At 46.1% G+C, this 27,021-nt stretch overlaps 1 protein-coding gene across 2 annotated transcripts in view; it reads left to right on the plus strand.

Moving 5' to 3' along the window:
- TMEM273 (transmembrane protein 273) overlaps nucleotides 1–26,791 on the plus strand; it is a 62,096-nt gene extending 35,305 nt beyond the window's left edge. The window contains exons 2-6 of one of the 2 annotated variants that reach the window (XM_064269849.1): nucleotides 4,085–4,138; nucleotides 4,971–5,135; nucleotides 7,204–7,234; nucleotides 12,152–12,175; nucleotides 18,316–26,791. In XM_064269849.1, coding sequence (XP_064125919.1) covers nucleotides 4,085–4,138; nucleotides 4,971–5,135; nucleotides 7,204–7,234; nucleotides 12,152–12,175; nucleotides 18,316–18,340 — 299 coding nt within the window. In that variant the 3' untranslated portion in view covers nucleotides 18,341–26,791. The remainder of the gene's footprint in view (nucleotides 1–4,084; nucleotides 4,139–4,970; nucleotides 5,136–7,203; nucleotides 7,235–12,151; nucleotides 12,176–18,315) is intronic. The other variant, XM_064269850.1, reaches the window with a different exon arrangement.
- The last annotated feature ends 230 nt before the right edge of the window (nucleotides 26,792–27,021 follow it).

Below are 27,021 nucleotides of genomic sequence, written 5' to 3' on the forward strand. Positions count from 1 at the left end.
TCACCGGATTTTCCAAAGGAGCTGTGGTTAACACAAGGCTGCGTACTTTGGCTTTAGAATGCCCAAACTTCCCTGTCTACCAAGTTAGGCCATGAGAAAAACCCTACACTCCATTAAGATTTCCATCCCTGTGCCCCTAAAGAGAAATGAGGTCCTTTGTAGAGTTTCACCTGATTCCATCACCTGGGCACTATTGGGGTGATCACCAGACGTGACCTGGTTGCTCCTGGGAGACCAAGGCCACTGCAGTATCCACTCAGTCATTCACCCTCCTGAGTGCCAGCACTCAGGGGACCAGTGTCTTGAGCTAAGCTGGAAAAGCCTGGTTTCTCCCAATGCAGAGGAGTGCTTTCATTAACAAGGAGCAGGGGCTGTGGCCCTTCCTGCTGCTGCCTCTGCCTGGGGCTGGGGTGTGCGTGTCAGGCTTGACAGGTGCAGCATCTCCCCTCCCCAGCCTCCTGATCCCAGCCCCAGCCTCTCTGGTCTTCAGTGCGTTGTTATTTCACTCCAGCCTTAACAGTTTTGGTTTTACTCTGTTAGATTCCCTGGATTCATTTTAGAGACCACAGAGGCTGGTAGGGCAGGACAGCCTAGCACAAAACAGCGTGGGCTACAGTTCAGATGGCTGGGTTTGCCTTCCAGCTCTGCCACCCTGACCCTTGGGCATGTTGCAAAGTACTTGATGCCCAGTTCCTCGTTTACCCAAGGGGATGGTGCCAGTGCCTAGCTCATGCAGCACTGCTGTGAGTGTCGTAATACAAGCATTGTACCCAACATCTTGCTCCAAGTAAGTGGCCAATTAACATGCTGCTTCCCTGATGAGCCCACAGTACCGCCATAGTTCTGTAGAGCCCAGCTGCAGGCACTAGTGGCCACAGATCATGGGCTGTGTCCTCGTCTCAAGCTTCAAGCACTGGCTTAACGTATGAGGCCCACCACTTGTCTGTCAGTTTGTAGTACTGTGGTGCCTACTGTGTTGCCATAATGCTGGAAACTATATCACCAGTATTTCAAATACCAGTAGGGCTCCCCATGGTGAACAGTTCCAGCAGAGTTTCCAGACTAAGACAGACTAGGAAGAAACGCCTGGTAATCTACTTCCAAAAATCATACTATAAAAATTCCATGCATCTAAACAGTATACAAAACATTACTGGAAATGCAGAAGAGAAACCAGTTAACTGGAAGCTCCTAAAAATCAAACACCTTTGCTCATCCAAAGATTTCACCAAAAGAGTAAAAAGACTACCTACAGCCTGGGAAAAAGTTTTTAGCTATGATATTTCTGATCAGAGCCTGAATCTCTAAAATCTATGTGATACTGCAAAAACTCAACCACAAAAAGATAAACAACCCAATTAAAAAATGGGCAAAGAATATGAACAGGCACTTCACTAAAGAAGATATTCAGGTAGCTCACAGATGCATGAGGAAATGCTCATGACCATTAGGCATTAAAGAAATGGAAACCAAAACTACAATGAGATTCCGTCTCACTCCAGTAAAGCTGGCATGAATCCAAAAAACACAAAATAATAAATGTTGGAGAGGTTGTGCAGAGACTAGAACACTTATACACTGCTGGTGGGAATGTAAAATGGTACAACTACTTTGGAACTCAATTTGGCACTTCTTTAAAAGACTAGAAATAGAACTACCATATAATCCAGCAATCCCACTCCTTAGAATACATCCTAGAGAAATAAGAACCTTTACACGAACAGATATATGCACACCCATGTTCATTGCAGCACTGTTTACAATAGCAAAAAGTTAGAAGCAACCAAGGTGTCCATCAATGGATGAGTGGATAAATAAATTATGGTATATTTACACAATGGAATACTAAACATCGATAAAGAACAATGGTGAATCCCTGAAACATTTCATAACATGGAGAAATCTGGAAGGTATTGTGCTGAATGAAATTAGTCAGTTGCAAAAGGACAAATATTGTATAAGACCACTATTATAAGAACTGGAGAAATAGTTTAAACAGACAAGAAAATATTCTTTGATGGTTATGAGAGAGGGGAGGGAGGAAGGGACGGAGGGAGAGAGGTTTTCACTAATTAGATAGTAGATAAGTTTTATTTTAGATGAAGGGAAAGACAACACACAATACTGGAGAGGTCAACACAGCTGGACTAAACCAAAAGCAAAGAAGTTCCCTGAATAAACTGAACGCTTTGAAGGCCAGTGAAGCAGGGGTAGGAGTTCGGGGACCATGGCTTCAGGCGACATCTAAGTCAACTGGCATAATAAAATCTATTAAGAAAACATACTGCATCCCACTTTGGAGAGTGGCATCTGGAGTCTTAAACTCTAGCAAGCAGCCATCTAAGATGCATCAATTGGTCTCAACCCAGCTGGAGCAAAGAAGAATGAAGAACACCAAAGACACAAGGTAACTATGAGCCTAAGAGACAGAAAGGATTACATAAACCAGAGACTACATCATCCTGAGACCAGAAGAGCTAGATGGTGCCCGGCTACCATCGATGACTGCCCTGACAGGGAACACAACAGAGAACCCTTGAGGGAGCAGGAGAGCAGTGAGATGAAGACCTCAAATTCTCGTAAAAAGACCAGACTTAATGGTCAGACTGGGACTAGAAGGACCGTGGAGGTCTTGGTCCCCAGACCTTCTGTTAGCCCAGGACAGGAACCGTTCCAGGGGCCAACTCTTCAAACAGGGATTGGACTGGAATATGGGATGGAAAACGTTACTGGTGAAGAACAGGCTTCTTGGATCAAGTAAACACATGAGACTGTGATGGCATCTCCTGTCTGGAGGGGAGGTGAGAGAACAGAGGGGGCCAGAAGCTGCCTAAATGGACATGAGGAGAGAGAGTGGAGGGAAGGAGTGTTGCTGTCTCATTACGGGGAGAGCAATTAGGAGTGTATAGCAAGGTATGTATAAATTTTTGTATGAGAGACTGACTTGATTTGTAAACGTTCACCTAAAGCACAATAAAAATTAATTAAAAAAAATTCCATGCATCACAACAGAATATTGCTTTATATAGCACTGGAAGATGAGCACCTTAGATTGGAAGACACTCAAAATATGCAGTGGTGCAACAATGGACTCAAGCACACCAACGATCATGAAGATGGTGCAGGACCAGGCAATGTTTCAGCCTGTTGTATGTGGAGTTGCCATAAGTTGGAGCTGACTCCATGGCAGCTAACAACAACAACATGTGCCAGGCATTGTGTCCCATGTTGGCAGCAAAACAATGAATGGGGGGGTCTGCACTGCTCACAGGAGGCTCCCAGTCCAGCGGGGAGGCCAGCAAGGAAACGCGTTGAATGAGCTACTGGTTGAGAAGCACGTAGGATAATGTCTGGCACGCAGCAAGTGCCCTGTGAATATAGTGAAATCAATAGGAGTACGATCAGTTGTGATGGGGTCAGGGCAGCACGCTGTGAGGGCACACAGGAGGGGCAGCTACCCCAGGTCTGGGGAGCAGGAGAACGTGCCACGTGACCAAGCCCAGTTCAAGGAAGAGAGGGGAGAAGATCATGCCAAGCAGGGAAGGACTCAGAGAAAGAGCTAACCCGCCTGTTCGTGGGACTGGAATGGAATAAGAGGGCAATGTCACACCTGGCTGCTAATTGAGTCCACCATGACCTACTTTTGAAAAAGCAGCCACCGAAAACCCTGTGGAACCCAATTCTGCTCTGATATGTATAAGGGTCACCATGAGTTGGTGTTGACTTGATGGCAACTGGTTTGGTGGGTGGGTATGACAGGAGGAGGCTGGAAAGGAAGGTAGAGTTCTGGTTGTGGGGATCTTGGAAACCACGTTCAAACACTAGTTTAATTGAACTCGATGCAACCTTATTCTGGTCTGGGTTTTGGGAAGGGCTCTAACCTTCCAGCAAATCTCCAAAGTGCCCTCCAACAATCAGGAGCCCACCTGCATGCTCCTGCGGTGGTGGCTGAGTGGGAAGGGGGAAGCCAGGCTAACCCCACGCACCTGTTGTGGGGCAGCTGGGAACATGGGTTTGACCTGTGCCCCTGGTCTGATCATAGCCAGCTCCATTCTAACCAGACTCTGTGTTTTCTTTCTTTGAGATGTTGGAAGAGCTCAAGTGTTGGCAACGGGCGAGCCTGCTGTCACTGACACTGGTAGGTTGATGCCCAAGCTTCCTCTGTGAGGTCAAGGGCAGGAAGGAGCACCCCAAAAGGCATGGGCACATGAATGCAGGGCTGACCTTTGTTCCCTGTGCATCAGTGGGGTTAACAGTTTATCCCGGGGGCGAAGGTCCTACGCTAGAGCCTGGGGGAGTTCCAGTCCCTATCCTCAAAGGGGACATGATAGACCACAAGGCCACCATGTCCACTGTGCCAGGTGAGTATGCTGTGTTCTGCCGTAGGCTCCCTGCCAAACACGCACTGCCTTGGTCTGGGCCCTGGCTGTGCTGCTCCTTCCATTAGGACCCACCCAATCCTCTCACTGCAGGGGCTCACCTCCAGGGCAGCTGGCCCTGTTATGTGGTATAAGAGTGAGTTCTTTGCCAGGTCATCTTCCCCAGTAAACCGTGGCTCCCCCAAAGATTGATACGGGGCTGCCCCATCTTTTACCTTCATCCCCCACCACAGAGCAGGTAACTGACCTGTGTCTGATAAAGGAGTAACTGAATGAAGGAATGCAGGAGGAAGGGCAGGCATCAGACAAATGAACAACCAGCCACTTGGGACTGGGGGCCAGATTCTGTCAGGGGTGTTCATTGAGCCCATTCTTGAAAGGCATGAATGACTTGGGTACCTGAAAGACCAGGGCTGGTGCTCCAGGAAGAGGGAGCAGACGTGTGTGACAGGCGGGTGAGAGCCACACTGCTCCTGGAGAGTGGAGGGAAGGTTGGCCCCACAGGTCAGACTGTGTCCTGAATGGACGAGAGGCGTGGAGAACCTTGAGCAGGACAGTGACTGGTTAAGGCCATTTTTCTCCTTCTGTGAGGTGCTGATGCCAAATATGCCATCATTGGGACGGTTCTGGGGGTCGCCATATCTGCTGGCCTCCTGGCCCTGAAGATTTGCGTGATCCGCAAGCAAGTGTTTGATAACGACGCCTCAGATCAGAAAGACACAGCCCGGCAGCACATGTTTGATGGCGACGCCTCAGGTCAGAAAGACACAGCCCAGTGGGAAGCACTCTGTGCTCCCAGCCAGCAGCTGGGCCCCCACACCAGAGAAGGGGCTCCACCCTGTTGGTCAGAGGGAGACCAACAACCCAGAAGGCACAGAGCCAGGCAGCCAGGCAGGCTGTCTCTTCTCTCCCTCTTCTTCCCTCCCCTCTATCTCTTACCCTGTCTTTGTCTTTCTCTTTCCCCCCTTCTCTGTCCTCTCCTTCTTTCCCTCCCTTTTTCTCTTCCTCTCTCTCTTGCCCTCTTTCTCTCTCTCTCCCCCTCTTTTTCTCTCTCTCCCCCTTCTCCATCCTTTCTCTCTCTCTCTCTCTCCCCCTCCCTCTTCACTCTCCTGCCCTTTGCCCCCCTCCCTGTTTCTTTTTCATTCACCCACTCAGTATTCCTGGAAATCAGGTTTCCTGGGAGAAAAAAGACAGAGGTGTTAAAACTAGCTTCAGAGAGAAACTTACGTTTTTATTTCCAATGAAACAGGTAAAATTGATCCCAGCATGGGGTGGGTGGTGGGAGGTGCTGCCAGCACTGATCATGTGGGTCTACTGCATTTTTTTTTTTCATAAACTGAGCACATTCCACCCAGAGCCATGCTGAAAGAAGCCTCGTGCTACAAGCAGAGCTGGACTGCTTGGCTATCTGGTCCTGTAGTGCTTCATGGGAGCACTCCTGTAGCTCTGGAGGGGAGGAGTCCTGTAGCTTTGCAGGGGAGCACTCCTGTAGCTCTGCAGGGGGTGGGTCCTGTAGCTCTACAGGGGAGGGGTCCTGTAGCACTGCAGGGGAGCACTCTGGTAGCACTGCAGAGGAGGGGTCCTGTAGCTCTGCAGGGGAGCACTCCTGTAGCTCATCAGGGGAGGGGTCCTGTAGCTCTGCATGGGGACACATCTTCCAAGCAGATGCTAAGCTGTTTGTGAGTTTTGATTGCAAAGCCCAATATTGATTTTTCCCCCCTCTCCTAAGGTGTGACCCACAAAGTCGCCCTCTGTCATGTAAACTGCTTAGTGAAATGAAATGCGGTGTTCCAGGATGTATTTTTCAGTTCGAGGAGGAAGGAGCCAATTGTGTTTCTGGAAAATGCGATTGTTAGCTGGGAAGATATGCAGGGCTGGGGGAACCTGGGGCAGGGAGAGAAGGAGACAAGACCACCAGGGCTTCTTGAGGCGCTGGCCTGTCCAACGCAGGAGGGGCTGATCTGTCAGAGGCATTTGCCGGTCGTTGATTTTGCATCCCTGTAAATAAGGGGGGAGAAAAAATAGCCTCTTAATCACAGGGCAGCCAGGCAGCCCCACCTCTTGAGGACATCAGCTAACAAGAGGGCCAGGACCTACAAGGCATAGAGGACAGGGGTGGGCAAGGAAAGTCAGGGAGGAATGGGGGAGGGTTCTGGGTATGCTCAGTCTTACCTGGGTGCCCAGCCAATGAGCCTCAGTGACTGGTCCTGGGTAAAGAGGGCACAGGGGGTGTTACAGGGTGTTATAGGGGGGTGGGGGGTACAGGAAGTACGGGGGGAGTGCAGGGGGTATTATAGGGGGTGGGAGTACAGGAGGTGTGGGGGAGTGCAGGGGGTGTTATAAGGGGCAGGGGGTACAGAAGGTGTGGGAGGAGTGCAGGGGGTGTTATAGGGGGTGGGAGGTACAGGAGGTGTGGGGGGAGTGCAGGGGGTGTTATGGGGGTGGGGGTACAGAAGGTATGGGGGGAGTGCAGGGGGTATTATAGGGGGGTGGGGGTATAGGAGGTGCCGGGGGAGTAGAGGGGGTATTATAGAGGGTGGGGGGTACAGGAGGTACAGTGGGTACAGGAGGTGCAGTGGGTACAGTGGCTGTTATAGAGGGTGGGGGTACAGGAGGTCCAGGGGAGTACAGGGGACACAGGCGGTTAATGCGGGAAGAGGAGTGGAGCAGTCAGCCCCCGTCGTAGCCCTATTCCTGGAGCTTCTTCGCTCTGCCAAAGTCAGGTTGGCTGGGACCCCTCCCGCTTGCCTGTGGCTGGGGGCACTGAGCGGGCTGCACCCCGGAGTCACAGCACTGCCTTCCTAATGCTGCTTTTTCTGTTTAGACACCATCGTGCTGAAGAAGAGCGCCCTGAGGTAAGGCCACTGCTGACAGTCGTTGAAGGAGTCATTTTCCCTCCTGTTTTAGCCAGGCACATTTCTGCTCCCTCGCCTGCCCTCCCAGTCCCTCTCTCCACCGGGCCAGGCTTTGTAGGAGAGAAGAATGCCTCCACAGCCCCTCCTCCCACCATCCTGCTGCGCCATTTCTAGCAGCACAGTGCGGCCCCACTGCTCACCCTGCTTCAACCACAAGGCTTTTCTGTGTAGTGCTCATGTCTCCGAGGACAGTCTTGCCTCAGGACCTTTGCACTTGCTGTTTTTTATGATGTGGTGTGCTCTTCCCCTCAAAAACCAAACCTGTTGCCATCAAGTCGATTCCGACTCGTAGAGGCCCTATAGGACAGAGCAGAACTGCCTTATAGGATTTCCAAGGAGCACCTGGTGGATTTGAACAGCCAACCTTTTGGTTAGCAGCCATAGCTCTTAAGCACTGTGCCACCAGGGTTCCTTCACACACCTGGTTCAAGGCCACTATTCATTTAGGTGGTCTGTTTAAAATACCAAAACAAAACAAAAAACCAGTTGCCATCGAACTGATTTCAACTCAAGGCAACCCTGTGTGTTTTAGAGTAGAACTGCTTTCCAAAAGGTTTTCAGTGGCTGCCATCTTTCAGAAGCAGATTTCCAAGCCTTTCTTCCGAGAGCCCTGTGAGTGGATTAGAATGGCTAATCTTCGTGAGCAGCGTACAGCTTAACATTTACACCACCCAGGGACTCTGTTTAAAAGAGACCCTCCCCCGCAAATCTTTCTTTTCCCCTTACTCAGCTTTATTTTTCTTCATAGAACTTTCCACTGGCATTATATGTATTACATTACATTATATTATCATATAAACCTGTTGCTGTCAAGTTGATCTCAACTCATAGCAACATTATAGGGCAGAGTAGAACTGCCCCATAGGCTTTCCAAAGAACCACTGGTAGATTCAAACTGCCAAGCTTTTAACCACTACACGACCAGGACTTCGTATTATCATATACTCTATATTAATTGCTACTATAACTTATATATATTACATATTTACTTGTTAATTTCATTATCTGTTTCCCCTGTAAAATGTAAACTCCTTGAGGATGGGGTCTCCTGTTTTATCTCTGTAGCCCTGGCACTTAGCCAGGGCTGAAAATTATTTGTTGATTGAAGGGACATTAGGGCTAGGAGCTGGAGGTAGGTAAAAAAAAAAAAAAAAAAAGAGAAGTAAGACATGATGCTTCCAGTCTACAGGGAGAGACGGGCACGTCCCAAACAGCTGCAGTGCAGAGGGAAGGTGGGGAGTGGTGTGAGGACTAAACGCCTGTGGCCCTGGGATGCAGAGGGGCACCTAACCCCTGGGGCACTGAGAGTGTCTGGGACTGCAGCCCCACCTGCATCTGGAAAGACGAGAAGTCAGTGGGGGAGGGGCGCATTAGATGGGGTGCCCAGGATGGGCAGGTGCACCTGGGCGACTTCAGGGAACATTTGGGAGCCTTGGTTCAGGGTGGCAGGAGCAAATGCTTCCCAGGAAGGTGAGGAGTCTGGCCCTGTCCGGAAACTTGTGTCTGGCTTAGGAAGGATTCTGACCAGCAGAGGGACGGAGTGTTTTGTTTATTACAGTAGCTTGGGGGAGAAATACTAGGGAGCAGGGAGTAAGGCCAGGTGGAGGGAGCAGATCCAAAGAGAAGGCGTGAGCAAGTGGGGAGGCTGGCCTAGGGGCCCAGGACATGGGAAACAGGTGCAGCAGGCAAAGAGGGAAGGAAGCCAGGACAGTGCAGTGTTTTCAGGCTTGGGGTCCAGGTAGTAGTGGCACCATTTGGGAAGTAGGTGAGGCGGGAGCAGGTTTGGCCAGTCAACGTGGCGGGCGTGTGGCTGGAGGCTTCCATGCACTGAGGACAGAGGTCTGGAGTCCCCCTGCAATCCTTCCCTGAGCCCAGGACTGAGCAGCACTGAGCCGCGCTTAGGGAAAGAGCACTGGGTCGGTGCTCAGGTGGGCCGTGGGTGTAGGGAGTGCTTGTGGTAGAGGTTCCCATCTCTTAGCTATTCCCCCACCCCTGCCCCATGCTGTCCTGCCCCCCCCCCAACCAGACCTTCCTGACTCACGCCTGCAGCCATAATTGCTAGGCTTTCTGATTTTCTTGAGAAGATCACTTTCTCAAGACTCTCTCCTCCTTCCTGTGGTCTGGTTTTCAGCAATGATTTCTGATTCTAAGGCCCCAAAGCACTTTCCATTAACTCCAAGCATTTCTGTCTCTGTCGCTTCATCTCTATAACTCTCACTCTGTCTCCTTCAGTCCCCTCCCCTGGCCCCTGCCCTACTGTCACCTCTGGTCACCTCACAGGGGTCTGGGCTGGCAAGGAAAAGCGGTACTCACGGTGACCATACAGCTTATCCCCCCACGTCAGGACGTTCTGAGGGGTAGTCAGTGCAACCATATAGCTTATCACCCACGTCAGGACACTCTGGGGGTGGAAGAGGCTCTGGAGGTGATTATGTCGGAATCATGGGCATAAAGCGGACATCTGGTCATCAGGGCTGAGTGGTCTTCAGGCCCAGCGCAGCCACAAACTCTCCTCTTGATGGCCAGGTGAGGTAGATGCTCCATCGCCTTGTCTGTACCTGTGGTTCTCAAGGAGGGGGGAGCACCCTAAGGGACTTTTGGAAGTCCTAGTGGAATTGGGGCTGGGGGATGCCACTGTCCCATCTTAGAGGAGGAACTCCACCCAGTGCCCTGGAAGAAACACTGCTGGAGGCTGAGAACCCCTCGGTGCTTTTAAATACAGATGTTGACCCACAGTTCTGTGCAAACACGTGTACACTCTCACTCTAGCTGAAGTGGACACTCATCTCTGCAGGAAGAGGCGTTTGGACAGACCATTCAAGATGGGGTGCAGATTCCAAGCACCCCCACTGCAGACAGCCTCTCCTTGGGATGACAGTGGGTCCCTGGGCTCTGGGCTGGGCTGCTGGCTTCTTCCTGCCCAAGCTTCTGCTGTGGGGCCTGATGTACACCAGCTTCCAGCATCCTGTCTCCAAAGCAGTGGACTATGGGGGTCACTTTACCCCCCGGCCCATTTGGTGGTTCAGCCCCTTAGCAGGATCTCCAACATCTTTCACAGGATCCCCTATGAGGCAGAATCAAAGTGTACCCAAATCAGCTTCTGGGAGAGTTGCCCCAAGAGTTATATCCATTGGGATGTCACTGGGTGCCCAAGATGCATCTCTTTCCTGTCCTCAAACTAGCTGTCATCTCTTTTTCCAGCCCTGGAGGGGGGAGGGGCACAATGCCAGGCTCCCCGGAGTGTGCAGTTATGACCCCACCAGGAAGCATCCTGGCCCTGGCTCATGGGTGCAGTGCTCTGATCTGCTCTGGGGCTAGGCCTGACTCCAAGGGAGACTGGAAGTGACCAGGTGACAGCCATGCCCAGGACCTGCATTGCTTCCAGAGGTCCAGCTGGCATCTGTGGGGAGTGCAGGGTGGAAATCAGTTTTGGATGGTGGGGTGTGTCTACAGTGCTCACTACAGGACGTCAGAGGCCCTGGGCTGGGGTCACCAGGGTCCCCAGTGCATGTGGCTGTAGACTTCAATGACAAGCTTAGCTCTATGGTCAGGACAGTTTAACTAAGTGGAGATTCTGTGTCTACAGTCAGTCAGTGCAGTGGTCTTCCACCAGCCACAGGAAGGGCTTGGAGACACACTGCTGGCCCAGCCAGTCGGCTGCAGGAGACAGTGGCACTCAGAGTCCCCGTTCCCCCCACTGAGGGTCACTTAGGGTGAAGGTGCTTTGCTTTGGAAATTCCACTGCCCCGGGACTCTGCAGAGCTGGCTGCAGTCTCCTCCTTCAGGGACATCCTAGTCATGGAGTTCACATAGAATGAAAGATTTTCCAAGGCCCAATTCGTAATCTTAGGATGAGTGGCGGGGGGGAGGGAGGGTGAGTGATCCAGGGGCTGTGAAGACCCCCCAGCCTGTGTATGTGTGAAGGTGCTGTGGTGAACCCTGAAACACAAGTCAATTTAAAAGCATTGCTGAATGAACAGTCACTGTGTCCATGTTCCTCTACGTGAGGCCGCGAGAGGCGCTTCTGGATTGTCCGTGCGGATGAGCGTTTGCCGTTACAGGTAGTCTCTGACTTACTATGTCTTCGGGTTACGACCAACCACACTAACAACCTTTTTTTTTTTTTTTAATTGTACATCTTATCACTGGTAACACGCGCTACATACAGTGTTGCGGTGTGTGATTTTCTGATGTCCTCATTCTCCGATGTTCACTCCCAAATGTTCAGTTTTATGATTTACTGTTCAAAACACTGCTGCATAGCAGGCTATGGCAGTGATAATGAAAACTTTAAAAAAATGAGGGACTGACTGACTTCGGAGCTGACTCATGATTGAGCGGTCTGTACAGAACCCTGTCGTAAATCGAGGACTACCTGTATTTTGATACATCAGGGCTGTAAGAGGTAATTTCCATAACCCAGGTGAGATGACTGCAATACTTAAAAATACTTACCCAGCATCAAATATTTTGGAAGCAAAGTTCAGGAAGAGGAGGGTGAAGGGGTGTGGGATGGAAGAGGGCGACTGGAGGAAGGAAAGGCAGAAATGGGGGGCAGAGGGAGCAGAGGCAGGCACTCATGGCTGGACAGTGGTTCATGTCTCCGCTATATGCCCGGCCAAGAGCAGGGAGTTGCTCAGGCCAGAGCGCCTCTGCAAAGAGAGGGAGTGATTCGGGAAGAGAGAAGGCGCAATTCAAGTTTCTGAAACTAACACTAGATGGAGTCAGGATGAATCAGAAGAAGTTAGACTCAGAAGAAACAGTTAGGAGCAAGGAGCCCATTTTTCTTAGGAAATCTTTGCATGTGCTTTCTGTCATCTAAAAACAAGTCAATGAGCATTCTCTTCTGTTTTGCAGACGAAACCACAATTCCTCAGAAAGGTGAGTCCTCAAAGTGATCTCTCCTCCTGGGAGGGCAGCACCCGCCTCCCACCACGCTGGCAGCCCTTGTTATCCTCTCTGTCACCCCAGGCACACTGACGGGCGGGGGTCTCTAGCCCTTGGCTGGAAGACTTGGTACCAGGAGGATTGCGGGCCGAGGAATCAATACCTCTTTGGGGCATGTGCAGAAAGGCCTGATATGGTGACACCTGGGCAAGCTTTAAAGTGAAGACATGGAGGCATTCGCCCACTTAGAGCTGAGAAATAATACGCTCAGCTGCCAACCAGAAGGTTGGAGGTCAAAGTTCACTCAGGGGTGCATTAAAAGAAAGTCCTGGCAGTCTAATTCTGAAAAACCAGCCGTTGAAATCCCTTTGGAGCATAGTTCTACTTTGACACATGGGGCCACCATGAGTCAGAGCGGACTCAGTAACGACTGGCTTGATAACAGCAGAATAATTGAATTTCCCTTTCATTTATCAAGACCTTTTCCTTGACAGTGATCAAACAGCCAATTTAGTCCATTTGATGAAAAAAAAAAAAATTCCCAAAAGTCTTTTATGTGTCCTCAAGATACTTTATCCACTCAAATTTTTGCTTTACAAAAGAAAAGTTAAAAAATTTTTTTTTTTTTTGCTTTACACTGGTGCTTTGGGGTCTCCGAGTAGACAGGCTGGAGCGTACTGTGGCCAAGGCCTGCAGGAGGGTGAGGTGACCTTGGCTGGCCAGCTGCGCACCGCTGCTTCCAGGGAAGGAGATGTGGCCACGGGTTTATCTGAATCATTGTTTGATGGCTCAGATCCCCTAGGCCACGTTTCCTGCACTCGCCCCTCAGGCAGACACTGGTTTATGTCTCATCCTTGCCTTCCTGCCCACACGCGTGCACCCAGAATGGCAGCTTCACTGAGAATTGGCTCCTTGCTGGACCCTCTCAAGATGGTCAGACAGGGCTTGGGGCAATCTCTTGTCCCCCACACCCTTTTTTGAAAAATCTTCAAATATACAGAAAAGCTGAAAGAGTAAAAACTCATCCACTTTCACCTAGATTCCCCCAGGAGCGTTTGGCCCCCTTTGCTTTATCTCCCTGTACGTACTGTTTTGCTGATCTATTTGGAAAGCAGCGTAGATGTTCTGAGACCTGACTCCTAAATGCATCATTCTGCATCTCCTACGAACTCACAAATGCATCTCCAGGCCTGAGAAAATTATTCCATAACTCAGCAATATCTGTTATATACCCCGTACTCAAATTTCTCCAATTGTTTCAAAAATATCTTTTTTAACCTTATTTTTCCAGTCCCAGGTCCATTCGAAGTTTATACCCGGCATTTGTTTTTGTCTTTTTTTTTCTTTTTTTAAGCTTAACAGAGTATTGACTTTTTTCCCCATGGCATTCTCAATTTTGAAGTACCCAAGGCAATGGCGTAACACCTCATTTTCCAGATTTGTCTGATTATTTCTACCTGAGTAGAGACAGATTGAAGATTTTGGCAAGAATACCACGGAGGCAACGTTGTCTGGAGCGTGTAATTCCAGGCTGCCTCTGCGTGGGATCACTTGGTTAAGGAAGCAGCTGCTAGATCTCTGCTTTATAGAGAGAAAAGTGCCCCTTTGTAATTAATATAGAGAATCTGAAAGGTGGTGCTTTGAGGCCATGTGAATATCCCAGTGACGCAGTGGTCAGGTGCTTGGCTGGTAACTGGAAAGTTGGTGGTTTGAACCACCAGCCGCTCTTCTGAAGAAACATGTGGCAGTCTGCTTCCGTAAAGATTAAAAAAAACGAAAACCAAACCCAGTGCCCTCGAGTCAATTCTGACTCACACCGACCCTATAGGACAGAGTGGAGCTGCCCCATAGAGTTTCCAAGGAGCACCTGGTGGATTTGAACTGCCTACCCTTTGGTTAGCAGCCGTAGCACTTAACTACTACTCCACCAGGGTTTCCCCGTAAAGATTACGGCCTTGGAAACCCTGTGGGGCAGTGCTACTCTGTCCTACAGGGTCACTGTGAGTTGGGATTGACTTGATGGCGACAGGAACCAGCTTTTACCCAATGATTTTGTATCCGTAGACCATCCTTGCTTCAATCAGTAGCATTGTTGGCTACAACACGCTGACTCTCTAACTTCAGTGAAAGCTTGGTGGCATAGTGGTTAAGCGTTACGGCTGCTAACCAAAAGGTTGGCACTTTGAATCCACCAGAAGCTCCTTGGAAACTCTAGGGGGCAGTTCTACTCTGCCTTTTAGGGTTGCTATGAGTCAGAATCTACTCGTCGTTGGGTTTTGGTTTTTTTTTTTTTTCTTCTGTGGAAAGGGCTTTCTTCCCCCACCCCCGTTTTTCTCTTGCTTGGTGACTATCATTACTATGGACTTAAGTGCATTGTAACCTGCTCCATTATGATTTTTTTCATGCTGAAATGGTCCCACATTTGGCTAGTGTAAGTCACTTTTTAGTGGCTCCTGTGCCCTTTTGATGGGTCCCCATTAGTCTTTGGGCACTTCTAGACTTCTGACACAACAGCGTATTCTAGGTTCACCTTGCACTCTCTCTGCTCCCACCTGTACCACCCTCTTTCCCAAGGACTCCTGGTTTCTTTTAGCGCGGAATAGTTTTTAGAAACCAAGATCTGGGCATAAGGTGTGCTCACGGTTACTTTTGTTGCTTCTGGGCCATTCCAATGGACAGAGTTAGGAAACATATATTTAAGTCACACATTCAATGCCATAGGGCTCTTCCTAAGCTGTCCCCACTCCATGTTTCTATCTTGCTTCCTCCAAAATGAAAATCCTGATTCTCAACCATATAGATATTTTTACTCATTTGCTTTGTCCTATAACACACGCAAAAAACTTCCAGAATTACAACAACATACAACTACCAACTGCAGACCTGTTTACTAAATTGAAGGTTTCTTCACAGTTCTTTCGGTCCTCAGAATCTAGCCCCCTAAGTGTGTGCAGCAGGAGTCCTCTGCGTGGTTGTTACACACTTGACAGAGTTAAGGCCATTTGTTTTAGCTTGCATCCTATTTTAATGCTCCCTTTTACAGATTTTTAAATCTAATTTAATTTTCAAATACGTAAAACATTACATGCTTCAAAATTAAAAATAAGCAAAAAGATAAACTCAGAGAAATCTTGCTCCCATACTGGTCTACCGTACCCTGTTCCCACCCACTGCTTTTCGGTAACTCTTTTCAGTAGTTCCTGGGATACCCTTCCTGTGTTCCTTTTATAAAAATATATTTAAATTTTTGTTTTTACATATACATAATATTTTTCTAGAACTTTTGTAGTTTTATTTTTTGCCTAGATCTCTGATATATCTGGCATTTATTCTGGTGTATAGTGTGAGTTATAGATCCAATTTTATCTTTTCCCACATGGTAATCCAGTTATTTCAATATTATTTTTTTTTAAACACCCTAATTTCCCCAGGAATCTGGCTGCCACCATAATATATTCTAACTTTTCATATGTACTTGGACCTATTTCTAGAATGTATATTATTTTCCAATGGTATTTATGATTATTCATGTGTGAGTACCACTTTTTTTTACTTATAGAAGCTTCATGGTGTGTTCTACTGTCTGCTCTTCCTTTGCAGGGCTGGCCTAGCTATTTTTGCACAGTTAATTTTCCATGTGAACTTTCCATTCAGTGTCAGACTCTATCTACTGAACAAATGTCTTTATATTTTTGCTGGGGTTGCATTCTGCTTGTATGTTAAATTGAAGAGAATTGACTTCTATACGATATTAAGTATCCTCCAAGAAAAGCAATTTTTTCAAGTCTGTTTTTGTGTGTTTCAAGAGAGTTTTAAGATTTTACTCTTAAGGATTTTTCACATTTCTTGTTCAGTTCATTTTTAAGTATTTTATGTTTTTTGTGCTTTGGTAAGGGGAGTTTCCCATTATGTCTCCTACCTAGTCAATGATGCTATATTGATTTTTTTTTATATATGTTAACATTATAGCTGGTTATTTTATTGAACACTTTTATTGTCTTTGCTTTCTCCTTGATTCCCTTGAGTTTTCATGATATTATATCATATGCCAAAATGTAGATCTTCTTTTCCAATTTTTATGCCTCTAATTGTTTTCTCCTCCTTAACTGCTTTGGCCTAAACCACCAATGTTAAATAATAGTGAAATAGTGGGCATACTTGCCTTGCTCCTGACCTTGGTGGGAAATCTACTAGTGTTTTTCACTAAGATGTTGGCTATAGGGCTCAAGTACACATATTTTATCATGTTAAGAAAGTACTCATCAGTTTCTATTTTATTGAGTTTTTCCATTGGAAATGTGTGTTGGAGTTTGTCAAGAGTCCTTTCAGGCATGAACTTAGCCTCCACAGAATATCCCCTGGGACTGTCCCAGGCAAACCAGTATATATGAGCATCCTCGTTCTTGGTTTTTGTTCCCATTGTTCTTCTCTCCTTGTTGATCTAGATGATTTTTGGAAGACGTAGTAAGAGATTTGGGTTTAGGTAGCCACTGTCATCCCACAGATGTCTGAAATCTCTTGCTCTTTCTCTTGATATCCAGCCTGGTCTGCAGCCTAATTCACCAAATAGCCCAGCCAGTAAATGCTACCCCAATCAGAGCCCCTCTTATCTTCTCCTACAGATACACCCATCTCCAGAGAACAACCTTATCCACGCGATAGCTCAGCAGGTGTCATGTCCCCTTGCTGTCAGGGATGGGACTGAAGAGCTGCTCTCTTGGTTGCCTACATCCCCACAGTTCTTGGCCGGCATCAGTATCTCAAGGGCAAGTGCTGGCGAGGTCCCAGTTGCCACTGAATCAATTTCGACTCATAGCGATCCTACAGGACAGAGTAGAACTGCCCCATAGGATTTCCAATGAGCAGCTAGTAGATTCAAACTGACAACCTTTTGGTTAGCAGCTGTACCTCTTAACCACTGTGCCACCAGGGCTCCATGAAGACAATAGAAGAAGGGATTAACTCTGCTCAACTCCTGGCTCTTCAGACCAGCAAACTTAACCATTAGTTCTCCTGAACCCCCATCTTTTAAGGGAAGTGCACAAACACCTGACAACGGCATTTGAAGTATTCTCTTGAAATCCCTTCCTCCACTTCTCTCTCCTGTTCCCCCTCACTTTGCCTTGTTTGTTTCCAACTTACTTTATTGTTGAGTTTATTGCATTTAAGCTCTATAACCCTGACTTTCCCCTGTGCCTCTGGCCTCCAGACATGGGGTAGGTATTTGTTGTCCCTTTTATGGTCTTTGACTTGGCTTGTCCCATAAAGGCTTAACTCTGCCCTGCCTTTCTGCTGTTATTGCTCCTTCTTCCATCAGGAAAAGTTTAGATACCAATAGACTATGACTAAGTGTGCACAATAAATGACATATACCATTCTGCAGCATTCAATTAAGCATAAATATATCATTCTATTATAATTGTAGCTGGTGGTCATGTGACACTACAGTGAAGTGTTGGTGTAGCCCCCAATGTCTCTATATGAAGGTATTGGGGAGTCTTAGCTGCGAATAGCCACAGCAGTGTCTCTGCCCCACTTTCAGCCCAAGCTCTATTGCATCAGTGTCCGATTTGGTGACCTTCTCGTCTCTTCTGTATTCCTCTTTTCTTTGTTTATATCTCCCATACTGCCATTCCCTCCTGTCCAGGCTGGTACACTAGTACAAAGAAGTTTCTGTAACAGCTTACAGTTCAGATTTTAAGATGTCAGTTACCAGTTATATCCCCATAGATCTATTTACATTGTGCTTTTTTTGGTAGCACCTGACAGATATGTACAAATGCTTCAACTACAGAAAGTGAGAGTGCCCCCCACAAACCAAATATGCCTATGGACCCCTGAGAGTGGCTTCTTCCTTTCTGGTTACCAAACTGGGTGAGGTTTTGTGGTGTTGGGCTTGGCAGACAGAAAAAAAAATTCAGGTTGAGCCCTGTCTAAAAAATGCCCACCCCATTATCCAGAAGACATTGGTTTTCAGGTTCCTTTCTATGTTGCACTAGGAAATGTCCCGCCTTGCTGGGGTTTGCTGATTAATGCTTTCATAACTGCTTAATTGTGTGTTGCATAATTACATGCACCAACTAGTGACAACATAGTTATTCTGTTGCCTTTTAGATAGTTCTCTTCTTTTTCAGAGATGCCCAGGTAATTGAGCTGTAACAGAGCGCCCTCCTCAGGAGTAGTTCAGCAGTCTGGAAAACTGCCCATGATTTCCATTTTGGGGGATTTCTTGAATTTTAATGCTAAGGCTGGTGTTTGACCTACACGAAGAACTCAATTCAGGAGACAAGAAGGAGAAGGGACAGAATCTACAGTGCGTCTACCCTGAAGAAACGTATTGCTCCTCTTCCACAAGACTCTGGGTGCATATGCTGAGGCATGAACACTTTATCTAGATGTAGGAAAGGATTTAAGCTAATAAATCCACAGCATTTATCCCGAGCTCCCATGAAGGAGCGGTTCACGGCAATGGAACCTACCCGCAGCAATGGCTCACGGAAACGGGAACCAAACCCATGACTGAAGCCTCCTTATCACCAGTCTTACAGATAGTTAAGCAGCATTTTCTAGAACAGTTAGCCTGATTTCTTAGCTTCCAGGAGAATCCTACTTCAAACGCAGGCCTAAGAACATCCAGGGACACTGAAGCATGGAGGCTGTGACCTACCAAAGGGGGGAAATGGTGGGCTGTACTGAGGTGAGAGGACGTGCAAAGAAATGAAAGAGGGGCTTGATGGCCACGCAATGGGCCTACCGATCTTCTGGGCTAAGTAAACAATGGAGCTAACAAAAGGTTAAATGAAGAAGCAGCTTCAGTGTTTTGTAGAGAGTTATGCAAATATAAATGATTATTTTTATCCTTATATAATTATTCTGTGATTATTATTACCATGTGCATAGCTTATGCACGCAGGCATGACTTGCAGAGGTTGAGGAAACCCACATCATTCTCTTATTGCCATCGACCTTGTGTCGCTGACCCTTGTCAACACTCCTCCCCTGTGATATTAACCCTGTGTTGCTGGGACTGCATAGTGAAAAGCTCCAGGTGGACGGGTGGGCTGATTCTCCTTGGATTGGGTCCCCCTCCAAGTGTAAAGAATGATGAGCTCTATTTCACAGCAAAGTGCTCTGTTACAACAATTTGCCTGGATTCTCAGTGTGTCTTTTATCTGACTCCATAACAATGTTGTTCATTAGCCGCCTTTGTTAACTGATAACCTAAAGCAGTAACAAGACACTCATAAGCAATTTTCTGTGTGTAAAAAAAAAAAAAAAATTTTTTTTTTTTTAGGATAAAATAAACCATCTTGTAAGGTGTCTGCTAATTGATTTGCTTCTCCTAGCAGAACTTTAACTAGCAGAGACACTTCCAAGTGGAAGGTGAGTGCACCTGGACTCTCAGGAACCATCTCCTTTTCTACAGACCTGAGAGAACCTGGAGTCCTCCACCTCACCGCCGCTCTCCCGGCACCGCCGCTGGGCTCTGTTTGTGTTTTAGCCCCACACGCATGTTCCTGTTTGAAGAATAGAGAGAAGTCGGCTAAAGACAAGTGCTTTTTCCTCAGGGTAGACAGGCTGGCATGCCCCAGGAGGCATTGTGCGTTGGGGGGCCTACCTGGCTTACACCCCAAATCTAAGCTCAGTGGTTTTCATCTGCTGCAGTCCTGCTGGAAGCTCTCTGAAGCCCCTCTTAATAGCCTCTCGTCATGGGACTAGTACTGGGCTGGGGCTTCCAACAGGCTCTCAGAAGTGTTTAGGAGGAGTCACAAGATCCCATTCTCTCTGTTGGTGAAACAGCTTGAGTGATTCAGGCTTTGAGACACAGCTGCCTCACACTGTGGTTTGGGAATAGACTTGCAGAGGCCAGGGGCAGGAACAAACCCTGTTGTCCATCTCCAGTAGGTCCTAGAGCCACAGAAACACACACAGGTCCTGGAAAGCCCGCCATGGCAGGCAGAACACCCTGCCCAGAGGGTAGGGGCTGACAGCACTCAAATGCTTAGAGGAAAAGCCATCCCAACATGGTCGAGGAGGCTGCAGGGGGCAGCAGCTAGCCAGGATCTAATGGGGTAGCTGTGGTTTGGTGCCTCAGGATCCAGTACCTGGAGGAGAAGGTGAGATGGGAGAGACTTTTCTGGCAAGGTTAACAAATTAAAAATATGTATAAATCTATATATCAATAAATTTAAAATATGTATAAATTAAATTACAGTCAATACATTTAAAATTACCTGTGTGTGTATATATACTCTGTGTGTGTTAAAAGTACAAATATCACAGAATTCCAAGAAACATATGGGGGTTTAAAGGAGTTAATAAATGACCTCCCTTTTCATCATCCGAGTTTGAAAATGACGAAGAGTTAGGCAGGTGGAGGTTATTCTGATTTCCAAATAAGTCATGACAAGTCAGTATCAGTTGCCACCTCTGGGGTTCTGTGTTGCATCCTTGCCACAGTTAAGTGAGAGATGAGCGCAGCTTGGATTGGGCTGATGGCAGCAAGGTGATGAGCATGGATGGGTTTGGGGTGGGCTTTAGAGGTGGAGATGACAGGACTTGCAGATGGATAGATTTGGGGGAGATGAGGGAAAAAAGACTGAAGCATCACTCCTAGGTTTTGGTTTGCATAATGGTTTGGGTTAGAAGAGGGTGCGATTTATTAAGATGTGGAGAACTGGAGGAGTGCTAGGCTTCGGGACGGTTTCTGAGTCGGGTCTTGGGCCTCTCACATTATGCTGCCTGTTAGAAAGCCCAGGGACCGGCTGCGTTTGGAGAAAGTGAAAGTCACATTCCTGCAGGTGCTCTGACTTTTGAAACGAGGCTAAAAATACACTTGTCAGAGATTGTTCTAGAACATGCTCTAGAATTCGTTAGAGAAGGCAGGGAGAATTGGCCTGGAGGAATTGTAAGGCTCCTCTCCCTGAGATGAATGCGTAGAAGGAGTTGCTTACACAGAGTGAGGAAGTCCAGAGCAGAGCTTGAAGATGCTAGCAGAAGGCGGGAGAGGTACCTGGGACATGAAGCCTAAATGGGGCAGGTCCCGGCTGGAAGAGGGATGGGAGCCTTGGATCCACAACCAGTTCTTCTGTGCTCAGGACCTATCCTGCTGGCTAATTCTTCCTCTTTGGAGTCTCAAACTTGTCAGAGAAGTTCGTCATCCTTCAAAGAATCTGATTTTCATGAGAGCATATCAGTGTATGACAAACCTGTGGCCCAGCTACCAGACTACATGTTCAGAACCAGGGAAGTCACTCCAGCGACAGGTGCATCAGCCCACATATCAGCACACTTGGGGTCCTGGATTGTCAAGACTTGTCATTTTCCTCTCCGTTTGTTAACTCAGACTTCGGAGGTTCCATTTCTGAACAGTGCAGGGTGGCGGTTGGGAGCACATGGCTGGAGCCAGGCTGTATGCGTTCAAATGCTGCTTTGTGAGCTGGGCAAATGATCCAAAGTTCCTATGCCTCAGTTTCCTCAACTTTAAAATAGGCTACTGGTTATGTTCGCCTGCCAGGGTCTTGGTGAGACTGACAGGAGGTGACGCACCTAGAGCTCTTAGAGCACCGTATGACAGCACTGTCATACGCTGATAACGTCTGACGCGGCCAGCCTGGGTTATGGCTTTGGTCAAGTTCTACCACCTTCTGAAATTCAGAAAAGGTGAGATTAAGGAAGGGTTCATTCTTAAGGGCAAATTTCTTTGCAGATTTTTTAAAACAAACTTTTCATTTTAGAACACTTTTAGATTTACAGAAAAGTTTCAGAGGTAGTTCAGAGAATTCCCATACGCCCCACCCCAGCTTCCCCTATTGCTAATATCTTACGTTAGTATGCCGCATTGTTCTCAACTAATGAACAAAAAGATGGATGCGTTGTTGCTAAAGGCTATACTTTATTCAGATTTCCTTAGTTTTTATCTAATGTTAGTTTTCCGCTCCAGGATCCCATCCAAGAAACCACATTATATTTAGTTGTTATATTCCTTAGGCTGTGCTAGTTTTTCAGACTTTCCTTGTTTTTGATGGCCTCAACATTTTTGAGGAGTACTGGTCAGATATTTGGTGGAATGTGCCTCTGTTGGGAATTGTCTGACGTTTTTCTTATGAAGAGATATTTCTTTTAAGCTGAGATTAACATAAAATTGATTATAATCATATGAAAGCTATGTGTTCACTAATCTTTATTGTTGTTCATATAAATAAAATTAGCCAGATAGCTGACAAACCTTACTTAACTCTGAACTGAGTACCAGTTAAATTAGAGTTGCCTCTGGCTCTTCAGATTTTCAATGGTTGATTTTTTGGAAGTAGATCACCAGGCCTTTTTTCCAGGTGCATCTGGGTGGACTTGAACCTCCAACCTTTTGGTAACCAGTTAACCACATTAACTCCTTGTACCAGGACTTTAAACTGGTTTGTTCCAGTTCAAAGCCCTGCTGAGACTTTGCATTTCTAACAAGTTTCCAGGTGATGCTTCTGTTTAGGGACCAGCTCTGAGAACCACGAGTAGAGCAGTGGATCTCACAGTTTATGATACAGCTGGGGAGCTCGTTAAACTGTAGATTCTGATTCAGTATATCTGGGGTGGAAATGCAAATTCGCAGGATTGGTTTGAACCAGAACGAACCAGTTCGAAGCCCTGGTTTGTATAACCCAGTGACTCCTTGAACTGGGTAAGCTTAGTAAAAAAAAAAAACATTTATAAATAAAGCAAAGTAAGTGCTGCAAATTAATGACAAGCTGGTAGCCCCACAGAACCACCTGTGCTTTAGGATAGTGGGGTTGGATTAAACAGTAAGCAAGGTGCGCACAGGCTTCATTGCACTTATTAACTAATCTGTAGTGCACAATTTCACATGGGTTTCATATCTTGGATGCGGTGAAAAACAAATGAAATTGTGCACTGCAGATCAGTGAGTAAGCATGAATAAATCCACACATACCTTGCTAATTGGGTAAACTGTCCCTGGCTTGAGGCTTTGCTCTGGAGGAAGTATAGATTTGGGTTGCTTGTCCACAACCGAGATAAAGACAAGCTCACCTTTGCTCACTTGTGTGGACAGCCAGGAGCTCTTGGCAGGGTGGTATGAGCTCTCCAGGGAAGTGAATTAGAGCTGCCCTATGGATCTCAGCATGAAAAGATCCATAAGGAAGACTTTAAAATGTGGTTTTCTTGTATTTTGTTGTTCTTTTCTGAGTTTAAATCAGAAGGTGGTTCTTATATACTGGAAACAAATCATGATTCAAGCACAACTGCTGACAGACCAACAGGAATTAAAACCATGTTTCAGAATGACCCAAGGCATGTTCTGATGGGGTGTTTGCAGCTCAGCGCAAAGGTCTCTGCAACTTTCAGCAGTGAACTCACTCTGAACAATAGGTGTCTCCTGGCCTCTAGTCCTACATCATCCAGAAAGTCCAACCTGCTGCTGCTGTGGATAATATTCCTTTCAACTCTGTTAGCCTTCCAAAGTCAGGTTATGGTGGTGGCTTGTGATCCCCTTTTCAGACCCTGATTTGTGTTCAGTCGGTGGGCTGTGAGTAGGACTGATAATCACAGATCATAAGGAAATGACTACCCACTGAAGGAAAATAAGGCACAACAGAATACAAGAAAACTTTCTTAGAGAATCATGGCAGGTACCTACTACCTTCACCCATACCTGTCTTTTTTTTTTTAATATATATCCATGTTTTTTAGACACTATAACTACCAATGTGTTTAGTTACTTACATAATCACTCATTCAGCATGGTTAAGTATATCAGCTCTGAAGCCAGATGGCTGAGTTCTAATTCCTTCCTGCTGTGCCACTTACTATACTATTACTATAAGTGACCTTTGACAAGTCACTTAATTTTCTCTTAGTTTCCTCATCTGTAAAATGGGAATGGTGATGATAAAGCTATCACCCCCACACATCTGTCAAGAAATTTGGAAGACAGCTACCTGGCCAACTGACTGGAAGAGACCCATATTTATGCCTATTCCTAAGAAAGTTGGTCGAACCGAATATGGAAATTATCAAACAATATCATTATTATCACATGCAAATAAAATCTTGCTGAAGATCATTCAAAAGTGGCTGCAGCAGTACATCAAGAGGGAACTTCCAGAAATTCAAGCTAGATTCAGAAAAGGACATGGAATGAGGGATATCATTGCTGATGTCAGATGGATCCTGGCTGAAAGCAGAGAATACCAAAAAGATGTTTACCTGTGTTTTATTGACTATGCAGAGGCATTCAACTGTGTGGATCATACCAAAGTATGAATGACATTGGGAAGAATGGGAATTCCAGAACGCTAATTGTGCTCCTGAGGAACCTATACATAGATCAAGAGCCAGTCTTTCGAACAGAACAAGAGGATACTGCATGGTTTAAAGTCAGGAAAGGTGTGCTTCAGGGTTGTATCCTTTCACCATACCTATTCAATCTGTATGCTGAGCAAATAATCCAAGAAGCTGGACTACATGAAGAAGAACGGGGCATTAGGATTGGAGGAAGACTCATCAACGACCTGTATTATGCAGATGACACAATCTTGCTTGCTGAAAGTAAAGAGGACTTGAAGCACTTACTGATGAAGATCAAAGACCACAGTCTTCAGTATGGATTACACCTCAACATAAAGAAAACAAAAATCTTCACAACTGGACCAATAAGACACATCATGATAAACGGAGAAGAGATTGAAGTTGTCAAGGATTTCATTTTACTTGGATCCACAATCAACACTCATGGAAGCAGCAGTCAAGAAATCAAAGACACATTGCATTGGGCAAATCGGCTGCAAAAGACCTCTTTAAAGTGTTGAAAAGCAAAGATGTTACCTTGAAGACTAAGGTATGCCTGACCCAAGCCATGGTGTTTTCAGTTGCCTCATATGCTTGTGAAAACTGGACATTGAATAAGGAAGACAGGAGAAAAATTGGTGCCTTTGAATTATGGTGTTGGCAAAGAATATTGACTATACCATGGACAGCCAAAAGAACAAAGAAATCTATCTTGGAAGGAGTACAACCAGAATGCTCATTAGAAGCAAGGATGGCGAGACTACTTATATACTTTGGACATGTTAACGGGAGGGATCTGTCCCTGGAGAAGGACATCATTGTTGGCAAAGTAGAGGGTCAATGAAAAAGTGGAAGACCCTCAAGGAGATGGATTGACACAGTGGGCTTAAGCATAACAAGGATTGTGAGAATGGCACAGGACTGGGCAGTGTTCTGTTCTGTTGTACATAGGTTGCCATGAGTCCAAACTGAGTTGATGGCACCTGACAACAACAAAGCTACCACATACAGCTGTCATCAGTTTCCAATGAGTTATTGCATGTAAAACACTTTGAACAGTGCCCAAAACTTGTAAATGCTCTATTAATGTTACCTATTATTAAGCATGGTTCTAGACACTGTGGGAAAAACACAGATGACAAAGATGTGGTCCTTAACCTAGGAAACCAGTCAAGTAGTGTCTGTATGCATGTCATCAGGCTGATTCCAACTCACGGTGATCCCATGTGTGTCAGAGTAGAACTGTGATCCACAGGGTGTTCAGTGGCTGTGGAAGTAGGTCACCAGGCCTTTCTTCTGAGGTCCCTCTGGGTGGTCTGGAACCTTTCACCTTTCAGTTAGCATCCCAGCACAGTAACTGTTTGTACCACCCAGGGACTATTTTACAGGTGTGAGTAGAGTGCTGCCGGAGATCAGAAAAAGAAAAAGAAAACCATAATTGGCAGTTCAGAGTGATGATTCAGCCGGGACAAGAAGGGCTGTGTATCAGAGAATTTAGAGACTTGGCATGCCAATTCTCCGAAGTATAAAAGAACTTGGTGACGCTAAGGAATAGCAAGAAAATCACTGTTCCCTGGGGTTAGGCTGCATGGGAAGAGAGTGGTAGGGAAGAATGATGCAAACAAGGTATTAACAAGCTTAGCCATTTGGTTGTGTGGATTTTGTGAAACTGTTTTCTCTTTCATAGAGCTAAATGCAAAAGTAAATTTCCCAGAGCTGAAGAAAGATAATAGATAGACATCAGCTTAAAAGGAAGGACCCAGTGAGGTAAATGTAAAGCCAACCACACCCAGAAAAAAAACAAAGTAAAATTCGAGAGGACCAAGAACAGAGAAAATTAAATTACCTACCAAAATATGAGAATGCTATTGAGATTAGATTTCTCCTTGGCAGAACTGAATGAAAGAAGACAAAGTAGCAATATTTTCAAAATTCTGAGGGGAAATAATTATGTCCCCTACTATTCTATGGCCAAACTGTCTTTCAAGTGAATATGCCAAAAAAAGAAAAAGACATGTTATATCATGCAAAAACTCAGAAAATTTACTCTCCAAAAAGAATGCTCTCTGAAAGAATGACTATAAGATGAACTTCAACAAAATAAAAAATGAATTTAAGAGGAATATGTAAAATAAAAGAAGTGAGAGTGAGCAAGTGAACCAGTAAAATTTACATTTAAGCTTAAATAAGTTATGGTTACTTTAAAAAATGGTAATACTAATGATAGTGCAATACATTTAAAGTCCCAGATAATCTTAACATGGAAGGTAGTATGGGAGAAAAAGGAGGGAAAAAAGTAAAAGCATTACATCATAGAGGGGCATAATATAGATTACTGATTAATGATAGAAAAATATAGTACTGAATTTGTGTAATGCAAATTCATGAGACATTCCTAGAATTGAAAAAAAAAAAAAGGAATGGAGAGCTTCAATCCAATTACGTCCCTACCCCCTCAAAAGAAATAGTGTTTTAAAAAAAGATCTGACCTTTCTAACTAAATACTGAAAGAGAATGAGGAGGAGGAGGGGAAGAAGAAG

Source organism: Loxodonta africana, chromosome 16 (assembly GCF_030014295.1).
Source record: "Loxodonta africana isolate mLoxAfr1 chromosome 16, mLoxAfr1.hap2, whole genome shotgun sequence".
NCBI classification, from domain to species: Eukaryota; Metazoa; Chordata; class Mammalia; order Proboscidea; family Elephantidae; genus Loxodonta; species Loxodonta africana.